Here is an 11,076-nt window from a genome sequence, read left to right on the forward strand (position 1 = left end):
GGTGCCCGGTAGGGTGGGATATGTGGCCATGGTGCCCTATAGGGTGGGATATGGGGCCATGGTGCCCTATAGGGTGGGATATGGGGCCATGGTGCCCGGTAGGGTGGGATATTGGGTCCCTTGTTCCTTATGGATTCAGGTCTTGGGGGGGAACGGGGGTCGCTGGGGGGGTACAGGGACACTGGAGACCCCATTCCACAGGGATAAGGGGGCATTGGGAGTGTCGCCAAGGAGAAGAGCGATGCTGGATGGGGTGTCCATAGGGATATGGGGATATGATATCCCTATGGATGGGGATGAGGGGCATTGGGGGTGCATTTTCAGCCCTTTATTCACTTTAATCCCGGTTTTCCCTTGTTTCAGCTTAAAAAGCACCATTTTCACCCCCCCATCCCCACCCCTCCCCATCACCAGGGCAACCAGAACCCAAAATCTCAGGGTTTTGACCCAAAAAGGCACCAGAAGCCATGAGCTGAGCCTTGACTTCCCCAAAATCTGGGATCCGAAAGGGGAAACGGGAACAAAAGAGGAAGCTGGGTGGGAACATTCGGTTTCCGGATGGGCTGGCTCTTCCCAAGGTGGGAATGGGCTGAAATGGGGCGATTTTGGAGCTATTTGGGTTGGAATTTGGGTTTTCCATAAGAACAAAACCATTCCCATGCAAGGAATGACGGCAACACCGGGTTGTGATGGCACCAAGGGATGGGAATGGATCCGGAGGGACCTCATGGGGCTCCATAGGAACCAAGGACAAGGTCCTTGCGCATGGGTTGGGATGATCCCAAGGGATGGACACGGAGGGACCTTCCCATGGACTGGAGCCATAGGGAAGGGGTGATGGGTTCCATGGGAGGCTCAGCTTGGAGATAAGGAAGAGGTGGGACAATGGGATGGGATGAAGGGAGGAGGAGTGGATGGAGCAGCCCAGGCTGGATGGGGCTCGTGTGACCTGCTCCAATGGGAAGTGTCCATCAGGATCTCAAGCTCCTTCCATGATTCCAGGGATCAGAGCCTACAACACTGGAGGTTTCCACAAGGGGAGCTTTCTCCTGGTCTGAAGGCAAGAACGACCCCAAAAGCACCAAAAATTCCCCCAAAACCCTCCAAGAAAAGACCTGAAGTTTGGAGAACCTCATTTTGGGGATGAAACCTCCAAAAAGGGCAGGTTTTGTGACGAAAAACATGCGATTTTGGGTCAGGGATGAAAAGGGAAGGGGCGGTGCCATCAGGAGCCCCAAAGGTCCTGAGTGAGCAGATTTGGTCCCGGTCCTGTGCTCGGAAAGGTCAGGATCGTGCAAGCTGCTTCCTTCCCTTCCTTGGGATGCTCCAACTCCTCAGCCCATAGGGATCCAACGGGAACGGCTCCGAGATGCAGCCGGGAGCAGCTGCGCAGGAGCTGGAGATGGGGGAGAGGGAGCAGGAAGCTCCTAAAGGAGGTACTGGGAAACGGGAATGGGTTTGGGCTTCCCGAAATGGGGAAGTGGAGGCTTTGGGCTCCTTAAGGAGGAGGTGATGGAGGGGGACGGATGCCAATGGGACCATGGGGATGGAGCCCCCCAAGGGGGGGGTTTGGGGTGATTTCTCCTCTTTGAGCTCTTCCTTAGGAGAGCATCCATTGGGGAATGCTCTTTGGGATCGCCTTATCCCGGGAATATCCATCCCTCCAGCCTCGCTTCCCAATAGAGCCATTGCTTTGCTCTCCCTGCTCCTGGCCCTCTCCTTCGTGCTCCTGATGGCTCTGAGCATCGTGAACCTCCGGAGAGGTGAGGCCAAGCCCCATTTTGGGTCAAAACACCACAGAATTGAGCAAAACGTGGAGCTCTCCAAGGGGAATTCTCTCTCCTTCAGTGTCCGCGGCATGGGAAGCATTGGAAGAGGCTCGGATGCGGGATGAGAGCAGCCACACAACAGCATGGCTCAACCTCTCGCAGGTCCAGCACGCCCTCGGTAGGAGATCGATTCCCAAAGGATCAGCACCCTCAGTATCCACACGGATACAGGCTTCCCAGTGGGAATGCGACGCTCCGAAGCCCCTTCCCATCAGGTCCTGGTGCGAGCATCCTTCTCTTGTGTCCATTGCAGACAAGCAGCTCTCCAAGGAGGTCAAGGCCGTTCGCATCCAGCTCCTCAACGGTATTCCAAGGAAAAGGCAATGGGAGGGAGAGGTCCCTTTGGGATCCCGAATACTGGGATCAAATGGAGTTTTCCCTCTTCCCAGTGTCCCAGGAGGTGGAGAAGCTGCAGTGGAGGATGGCGCAGTGCGAAACGGGATGCGGGAAGGAGCTCCGGGGTCGCCTCCAAGACCTGGGTGAGAGCTTGGTTTTGATGGAAAACCCTTCAATTTAGCCTTTTCCCACCGTTTTCCAACCGTCTGGAATGGGGGGGAAGGTGCTGGGAATGCAGGAAGCCAACCCGCGTCAGTGTGGGGTGTTGGGAAGTGGGATATTGAAGGGAAAGATGCCTGGAGAAATGGAGCAAACCCATGGAACCCAATGGGTGGGAATGGGGATGGGAAAAGGGAGGACAACGGAGGCTCTGTGTGTTTCCAGCTCCCACATTCCCTTTAATCCCTCTAACGCATTCCAGAGGCAAGGAATGCGCTGGAGCCGCTGCAGCAGCAGCTGGAGGGGGTGAAGAGGGAGCTCTCCGTGGTGCTGGAGGAGACACGCAGCTTCTCGAGTGAGCCCCGATCCCCAACCCCCCCCCCCCCGTTATTCCCTATGGATTTTCCATGCTTCCATGGCGCTTCCTGCAGGAATCCTGTGCCCGACGTGTCCTGCCGGATGGCTGCAGTTCGCCAGGACCTGCTACTTCTTCTCCAGCACCAAGAAATCCTGGTGGGAAGCTAAGGAATTCTGTGGGAACCTCAATGGGCACTTGGCCACCGTCAGCTCCGAGCAGGAGAATGTGAGTGCGGAGGGAAGGAATCCATTGGGAAGGGAAGGAATCCCTTGGGAAGGGCAGGAATCCATTGGGAAGGGAAGGAATCCATTGGGAAGGGCAGGAATCCATTGGGAAGGGAAGGAATCCATTGGGAAGGGCAGGAATCCATTGGGAAGGGCAGGAATCCATTGGGAAGGGCAGGAATCCATTGGGAAGGGAAGGAATCCATTGGGAAGGGCAGGAATCCCTTGGGAAGGGCAGGAATCCATTGGGAAGGGCAGGAATCAATTGGGAAGGGCAGGAATTCCTTGGGAAGGGCAAGAATCCATTGGGAAGGGCAGGAATCCCTTGGGAAGGGCAGGAATCCATTGGGAAGGGAAGGAATCAATTGGGAAGGGCAGGAATCCATTGGGAAGGGCAGGAATCCATTGGGAAGGGCAGGAATCCATTGGGAAGGGAAGGAATCAATTGGAAAGGGCAGGAATCCATTGGGAAGGGCAGGAATTCCTTGGGAAGGGCAGGAATCCATTGGGAAGGGCAGGAATCCCTTGGGAAAGGCAGGAATCCATTGGGAAGGGCAGGAATCCATTGGGAAGGGCAGGAATCCATTGGGAAGGGCAGGAATCCCTTGGGAAGGGCAGGAATCAATTGGGAAGGGCAGGAATCAATTGGGAAGGGCAGGAATCCCTTGGGAAGGGCAGGAATCCATTGGGAAGGGCAGGAATCCATTGGGAAGGGAAGGAATCCATTGGGAAGGGAAGGAATCCATTGGGAAGGGAAGGAATCAATTGGGAAGGGCAGGAATCAATTGGGAAGGGCAGGAATCCATTGGGAAGGGCAGGAATCCATTGGGAAGGGCAGGAATCAATTGGGAAGGGCAGGAATCCATTGGGAAGGGCAGGAATCCATTGGAAATCCCTTTCCCCCCCCCGGCTGGCAGAAATTCCTGGCCAATCACATCATGGAGAACCGGATCTTCTGGCTGGGGCTGACGGATTCCTACAGGGAAGGCCATTGGCAATGGGAAGACGGGAGCTCCACCTCCATCTCGTACGGTTTGAGCCCCAAAAAGCAGCTTTTTCCCCCTTTTTGGACCCAAATCCAGGCTCTTCCTCCTCCACCCGCTCGGGTTTGGGGATTCCAGAGCACGGGAATGAGCTTTGGGCAGCAGAAGAGGCCAAAAGGGGGCATAGAAGGGGCTGGTTGGTTCCCTCATCCAAGGGTTATTCCACATGGATCTCCTCGGGATTCTGGGAGCAGCCCCACTCCTTTCCCACCTGAAAGAGCAGGAAAATGGGAAAACCATGGGAATTGCATCCCCAAAAGCACCAAAATGGTGTTTAATGGGGGGGGGGGAAAGGTTCTTTTTGGGGGTGTTTCCCTTGCACTTCTCTTTCAAATCCCAAATCCCAACCCCCAAATGCTCCCAAATGGCAAGTTTTCCACCTAAACTGATGTGCCCCCCCCCGTCCCCCTTTCCCATCTCCTTCCCAGCTTCTGGAATACCGGTGAACCCAACAACGTGGGGGAGCACGGGGAGGATTGTGCCACCATCTTCTCCAATGGGCGCTGGAATGACGTGTCCTGCTCCAACAAGGAAGCTTGGATCTGCGAGCGCTCCTGTTGATCCCAATGGATCCAGATGGGGGGGGAACCAGGAAAAACATGGAGCTGGGGGACAAAGGGGTCCAAAAAGGGGTCCAAAAAGGGGTCCAAAAGGCCCTTGTTTGGGGGAAATGTTGGGATTTGGGGGAAATGTTGGGATTTGGGGGAAAATGTTGGGATTTGGGGGAAAATGAGGGATTTGTTGGGGAATCAGTAAATAAAGATGGTTTGGAGGCAAACTCGGGTCCGTGGAGGGGGGAAGGGCGGAATTCCCACTTTTATTCCCAGGGTTTAAGGGAAATCCCATTCCCAAAAGGGGGAGAGACACGGGTGAGGCAGGAGCGGGTTTTGGGTGCGGATGCAAATCCCACCCTCTTGGTCCCAAATCCCACTCTTTTATCCCCAAATCCCACTCTTATGGCCTGAAATCTCCCCCTGCTGCACCCAAATCCCACCCTGTTTTCCCAAACCCCATGCTTTTATCCCCAAATCTCACACTTTTCTCCCCAAATCCCCATCTTTTGCCCTCAAATCCAACTCTTTCATCCAAAATCACACTCTTTTGTCCCCAAATCCCACTTTTTTACCCAAATCCCAATTTTTGCCCCCAAATCCCAATCTTTTACCCAAATCCCACTCTTGGACTCCAATTTCTGCTCTTCCATCCCCAATTCCCACCCATTTGTCCCCTCCCCCCCCCCTTAGCTCCCCCCTTAACCCCCCCCTCCCCCCCCATTCACATGGCCCCAGGGCTCAGAAGGGAACCGAAACCAACGGCTGGGGGGGGGGGGTGAGGGGGGGGTTGGGGGGCGGGGCTTGGGGGGGGCGGGGCTTGGGGGGGGTGGGGCTGGGAGCGCACCCATGGCTCAGCATGAGACCTACGGGAACTGGATCGGGCCCCCCCCAGCGCCCCCCAAGGGCCTGGTGCGGGCAGCAGGTATGGGGGGGGGGGGGGGGAGACCTTCCAGGCCCCTCCCGGGTCATTTCCATGTCATTCCCATGTCATTTCCATGTCATTTCCATGTCATTTCCGGGTCATTCCCATGTCATTTCCATGTCATTTCCATGTCATTTCCATGTCATTTCCATGTCATTTCCATGTCATTCCCATGTCATTCCCATGTCTTTTCTGTGTCCTTTCTGTGTAATTTCTGTGAACTTTCTGTGTTGTTTCCATGTCTTTTCCATGTCTTCTAAGAGTCCTTTCCATGTCTTTTCTGTGTCTTTTCCATGTCCTTTCCATGTCTTTTCCATGTCCTTTGCGTGTCATTTCCATGTCCTTTCTGTGTCATTTCCATGCCATTTCCATGTCCTTTCCATGTCGTTTTCAGTGTGTCTTGGGGGCCTTGTGTCTGTCTGGGGGTACCCAAAGATGCTCCTGATAAGCAACATCCAGGGTGCTCAGGAGCCCTTTGGGTGCTGCTTTCCCCTCGAGGACCCCAAACCCTCCATGTTTAGCCCCAAATCGAGGTGCAAACCCCACATTGGGCCTCCGGCACCAGCCCCAGGCTTGGCAGGAGCCCCAGGGCTGGATGTGGGAATGATCCCATCTCCTCCAGGTCTTTTCCCTTTCCTTTGGGCAGGAATCTATGGCGGTGCCGGGAAGAGGACACCCATGGGGGACCTGAGACCGGGTGAGCGCTGACGTTGTCCCCTATGGGGGTGGTGGAAAGCAGAAGTCCTCAGGTGCCTGCCCAAGGCTTCGCTTTAGGCTTGGTTGGTCACACGTGTCTCCTGTTTGTGAGGTTTGGGCTCTTCTCTCACATGGGGCCAAACAGGCCCCAAACCCCCTGGATGGGCAAGGAGGGGTGGTCCTCAGGGGTTGGTGTTGGCTCCAGCACTGGGTCCATCATTGTCCATCATTGGGTCCATCATTGTCCATCATTGGGTCCATCATTGTCCATCATTGGGTCCATCATTGTCCATCATTGGGTCCATCGTTGTCCATCATTGGGTCCATCATTGTCCATCGTTGGGTCCATCACTGTCCATCGTTGGGTCCATCATTGTCCATCGTTGGGTCCATCATTGTCCATCATTGGGTCCATCATTGTCCATCGTTGGGTCCATCACTGTCCATCGTTGGGTCCATCATTGTCCATCGTTGGGTCCATCATTGTCCATCGTTGGGTCCATCATTGTCCATCATTGGGTCCATCATTGTCCATTGTTGGGTCCATCACTGTCCATTGTAGGGTCCCTCATTGTCCATTGTAGGGTCCATCACTGTCCATTGTAGGGTCCCTCATTGTCCATTGTAGGGTCCCTCATTGTCCATTTAGGGTCCCTCATTGTCCATTGTAGGGTCCATCACTGTCCATTGTAGGGTCCATCACTGTCCATTGTAGGGTCCATCACTGTCCATTGTTGGGTCCCTCATTGTCCATTGTAGGGTCCCTCATTGTCCATTGTTGGGTCCATCACTGTCCATTGTAGGGTCCATCACTGTCCATTGCTGGGTCCATCACTGTCCATTGTAGGGTCCCTCATTGTCCATTGCTGGGTCCATCACTGTCCATTGCTGTTGGGGACATGGGAAATGGGGTCGAGCACCCTCAGCACAGTTGAGGTGGCACCAAGCTGGAGGGGAGGGATGGGATCCTTCCCATCCCAGTTCCATGACTCTGGAACTCTATAAATCCATACATTGGGAAAAGGGTCTGAAGGTCCTGTGGGAGGGGAAAGGGGAATTGCTTCCCACAGGATCCAACTGTTCCTTCAGGCACAGAATTCCCTCTAATCCTGACTTTTCCCCATATTCCCTCACTCAGCATCCCTGGACAGCTTCGAGGATGACTACGATGATGTATCCCTATCGGAACTGGATCGTGGCCACAAGCCCCCGGTGGCCGATGAAGATCTGCAGAGCCAGAGGAGCAGAGGAGGTACCGGTAGCACCTCCAGCACCTCCATGGGGCAGGATTTAGCCCATCCCCATCACCGCTGACTCTTTCCTTCCTCCCATCAGGGGTCTACATCCTTGCTGGCAAACCAGCATCTCCACATCCATCCCAAAAGGGTGAGCCGCTCTCATCCGGTGCCATTATCCCATTCCGGATGCACCAGACCTGGAAAACTGGGATTCCAACCTGATTCCTTCCAGGAGCAGAGCCCAAGGGTGGAAGGGGACGGAGCAGCAGGGACACATCCGTGGCCATCCTCTATGTCCTGGTGGTGCTGAGCTTTGTCGCTTGGGGGCTGCTCTTTGCCTTGGCTGTGGTGAAGCGTGAGTGTCCTGGGATGGTCCCACCAGGATGGGATCTGATCAAACACTTCCCAACATCCCGTTTTCCCTGTTTTCCATATGGAAACGGTGCTGGAAGCTCATCCCCTCGTCTTGATTTGGGTTGAGTTCCGCCTTGGGATGTGAATTTAAGGGTCCCTCCATCCTCCTTCTGCCTGCACCAAGAGTGTGCTACAGGGGGTAAATCCATGGTAAATCACTCTGGAATTCCCAGGAAAGCTGTAAATGGAGGGGAATGAGGCACTGCTCCTTCCTTGGGGTGATCCAGGAGGGGTTGTCCTTTCACTCTCATTCCAGAGATGGAAATCACGGCCGAGCTGAAGCTCCTGAAGGAGAACTACTCAGAGAATGAAGCCAGTGGTGGGTCCTCAGGAGATGCTTTGACGTTGGGATCATGGGATCTTGGAATGGTTTGGGTTGGAACAGACCTGACAGATCATCTCATTCCAATGATGGGCAGTGACACCTTCCATTAGACCAGGCTGCTCCAAGCCTCGTTCCAGCCCATCCTAGATCCCTCTGGATCCCATCCCTATCCCACCATGCAGCCCCTGGCTCTGCTCCGTCTCTTAGTGAAGCAACATTGAGTTGATTCCCACAGGGAATGACATTGGAGTAATGGAGTAGATCAGAGTCCGACTGAGCTCATGCCCCCATCCTGAAGGAATTAGACCCAATGAATGGAGGAGCAAATTATCCCTTGGGATTTATCCCCCTTAGGGTCTGTTCTCTCTGTTAAAGGCTATGGGGAGGGAAGGGCACAAATCCCATGGAAAATTCCTCAAAGATCAAATCCAATCCCTGAATATCACGAACTCAGTGACATCATGGGGGATATTGCAGCCAAAACCCATCATGGAAGAGCTCTTCCATCCCTGCCTGTGCTTTCCACAAGTGGGAAAAGCCTAAATCCTGGGGGAAAAAGCTTGGGATTCCAGTAAACCAAAGGGGGGGATGAAGGAGGAAGCTGGGGGGGGATGAGGCTGGTGCTGGTCCCTCACCCAAAGGCACATCCCAGTGCGGCAGGAGCTGTGGGAGATGCAACAGGAGCAGACACGGATGTGGAGTGGGATGCACAACTACTATGAGGAGCTGCAGGACATCACGGGTAACTCACCATTCCCAATGGAGATCCAAGCAGGATCCAAGAGGAACCTCTTGGGAAGGGAGACGTTGGGTGGTTTAGACCCGTTTTGAGGCATGGCCTCCATGGGGATGCTGCCGATGACGGCGACGCCTGATTTTGGGGTGGATTTGGGGGTTTTCTGCCTTCCCGCAGCGCTGATCTGCAGATCCGTGCAGGACAGCAGGAAGTGCTGGGCTGGATGGAGGATCTTCCAGCAGAGCTGCTATTTCTTCTCCACCAAGCCCATGAACTGGTGGGACGCGAACAAGACGTGTGCTGAGCAAGGGGCTCATCTGGTCTTCATCACCTCGGAGATGGAGCAGGTCAGTGGGAATGACCCTTCCATGGCTGCCCCACATCCCCCTTTCCTTGGGGAACTCCAAATGTGGGAGCTCCAAACCCCGTTTTGGGCTCAAAGTCAACAAGATTGGTCATCAGGCTTGGAGTTATTTGATGTTCCTTGATGTTCCTTCACGTTACATCATGGAACTTGATGTCAGTTGGTGGAACTCCATGTAACTTGATGTATCTTCATGTTCCGTGGTGTTCCTTGATGCAACTTGATGTTAGTTGATGTATCTTCATGTTCCTTGATGTTCCTTGGTTTTCCTTCATGTTCCTCCATGTTACTTGATGGTACTTGGTGTAAACTGATGTTCCTTCATGTTCCTTCATGTTCTTCCATGTTTCCCTATGTGTTCCTTCATGTTCCTTCATGTTCTTCCATGTTTCCCTATGTGTTCCTTGATGTAACCTGGTGTAACTCGATGTTACCTGATGCTACTTGGCGTTACTTGAGGTGGGGGGAAGCCCCAGTGACCAAGTTGAGCCCAGACACCTCCAAATTCCTGCTTTTAGGGGAAAAAATGGAGCAAACCTCTCAACATCTCTTTTCCAAATCCACCCAAATACTCGTTATTTACCCCAAATCCCGGTGCTGACCTCATCTTGGTGACCCAACGCCCCAAGATGCCCCATAATCCATTGGAATTCTTGAGGATTTGGGGCTATTTGACCCAATTCTGCTCTTCCAGAACTTCCTGAAGGACAACATCAACACCACGTACTGGTTGGGAGTGACGGATCAGCAGAAGGAAGGCACCTGGCTCTGGACCAATGGCGAACATCCGCATATCAGGTAAGAATTCCCTCTGGGAATTCCCCACCTTTGGGAAAAGGGGAAAGTGAGGCACAAAAACGTGGGGATTTTGGTGGTTTTATGGAAGTCAAAGGCTTTCCATTGGGAAAATGGTGTTTTGGGAGCATCTTCTTGCGGGTGCTTAACAAAAATGGAGCTTTTTGGTGGCGTTTTCCCTCATTTTGAGGGCAATTGCCTCTTCCAGAGGGAATTCCGCTGCCGTGGGGCTGCTTCCCCTTTCCTTGTGATCTTCCTTTCCCCTTTTCCTTGCTCCAGCTATTGGAACACATGGAAAGTGAACAAAGACAGAGACCAGAAGGATTGCGGCATCATCGGACCCGATGGCATCTGGAATGACGAGAGATGCTCCCATTCCAGCCGCTGGATCTGTGAGAAGTCCTGGAATTGCTGAATTTCCCCCATTCCCAGCCCATTTCCAGGACAAAAGGTTCATCCCACACTGGAGCCGGATGGATTTTGTGCCTTGGGGGGGATGTGGCAGCTCCACATTCCCACTTTGTTGCCTGTTCCGGATGTTCAATCCCTAAAGGAAACCCAGCACAACCCCACTGAGCTCCCAACCTGACCATAACCCATGGGGAAAACGGGATTTCCAGCTAAAATGGCTCTCAAATGGTTAAATCCCATTGCCCAGCACCAAATCCTTCCTCATTCCCAGAAAATACCATTTCAGTCAAATCCTGTTTATTTTCCCACTTTCCATGTACCTTTTCCTGTATTTATCCTTCCCATCTGTTCCCAACCCCCCAATTCCCAGTTTTCCTCTATTATCCATCACATGATCCCAAATAAAGCTTAGGCTTTTTAATCCAAGGAATCCAGCGGATGCCATTCCATGTTTTTTGTGTCCCCCAGGATCTATGGAATCGCGGGAATCCTGTGGGGATGTTAGTGCTTATGTTTAGGTGAAAAATCCCTGTTTTGAGGCCATTCCATCAGGATGGGTTCATTCCTTACAATGGAATTCCCTGTTCCCTGCCCGGGTTGAACATTAACCATGAAAACCAGGGAATTTGAGCAATTCCCTGGAAAATGGATCCAAACAAGGCCCCGGGCTTG

General features: G+C 53.3%; 2 protein-coding genes across 3 annotated transcripts; both read left to right on the forward strand.

Annotated features, from left to right (window-relative positions):
* The first annotated feature begins 1,239 nt into the window (after window positions 1–1,239).
* LOC115947518 (CD209 antigen-like protein C) lies at window positions 1,240–4,566 on the forward strand. 2 transcript variants are annotated; one of them, XM_034071996.1, is made up of 9 exons: window positions 1,240–1,436; window positions 1,605–1,763; window positions 1,849–1,947; window positions 2,083–2,133; window positions 2,219–2,308; window positions 2,587–2,679; window positions 2,756–2,907; window positions 3,824–3,933; window positions 4,378–4,566. In XM_034071996.1, exons 1-9 carry the CDS (start codon window positions 1,370–1,372, stop codon window positions 4,508–4,510), a joined length of 954 nt encoding a protein of 317 aa, XP_033927887.1. In that variant the 5' UTR covers window positions 1,240–1,369; the 3' UTR covers window positions 4,511–4,566. The 2 variants fall into 2 exon arrangements, with proteins under 2 accessions (XP_033927887.1, XP_033927888.1); XM_034071997.1 differs by having other exon boundaries at window positions 1,668–1,763.
* A 783-nt stretch (window positions 4,567–5,349) lies between these two features.
* Window positions 5,350–10,798, forward strand: LOC106023608 (hepatic lectin-like). The gene is made up of 10 exons (XM_034072045.1): window positions 5,350–5,425; window positions 6,072–6,122; window positions 7,260–7,379; window positions 7,457–7,507; window positions 7,595–7,714; window positions 8,030–8,092; window positions 8,751–8,840; window positions 9,012–9,181; window positions 9,893–9,996; window positions 10,273–10,798. Exons 1-10 carry the CDS (start codon window positions 5,350–5,352, stop codon window positions 10,406–10,408), a joined length of 981 nt encoding a protein of 326 aa, XP_033927936.1. The 3' UTR covers window positions 10,409–10,798.
* Window positions 10,799–11,076: the final 278 nt, after the last annotated feature.

The sequence above is a fragment of the Melopsittacus undulatus genome, chromosome 23 (genome assembly GCF_012275295.1).
Source record: "Melopsittacus undulatus isolate bMelUnd1 chromosome 23, bMelUnd1.mat.Z, whole genome shotgun sequence".
Classification (NCBI taxonomy): Eukaryota; Metazoa; Chordata; class Aves; order Psittaciformes; family Psittaculidae; genus Melopsittacus; species Melopsittacus undulatus.

Bases quoted from the DNA above. Each gene is read 5' to 3' on its own strand.
- LOC106023608 (XM_034072045.1), top strand. From the start codon at position 5,350: ATGGCTCAGCATGAGACCTACGGGAACTGGATCGGGCCCCCCCCAGCG. The intron at 7,508-7,594 runs GTGAGCCGCTCT...TCCTTCCAGGAG, and splicing joins TCCACATCCATCCCAAAAGG to CAGAGCCCAAGGGTGGAAGG. The intron at 9,182-9,892 runs GTCAGTGGGAAT...CTGCTCTTCCAG, and splicing joins TCACCTCGGAGATGGAGCAG to AACTTCCTGAAGGACAACAT.
- LOC115947518 (XM_034071996.1), top strand. From the start codon at position 1,370: ATGCAGCCGGGAGCAGCTGCGCAGGAGCTGGAGATGGGGGAGAGGGAG. The intron at 1,948-2,082 runs GTAGGAGATCGA...TGTCCATTGCAG, and splicing joins GCAGGTCCAGCACGCCCTCG to ACAAGCAGCTCTCCAAGGAG. The intron at 2,680-2,755 runs GTGAGCCCCGAT...CGCTTCCTGCAG, and splicing joins GGAGACACGCAGCTTCTCGA to GAATCCTGTGCCCGACGTGT.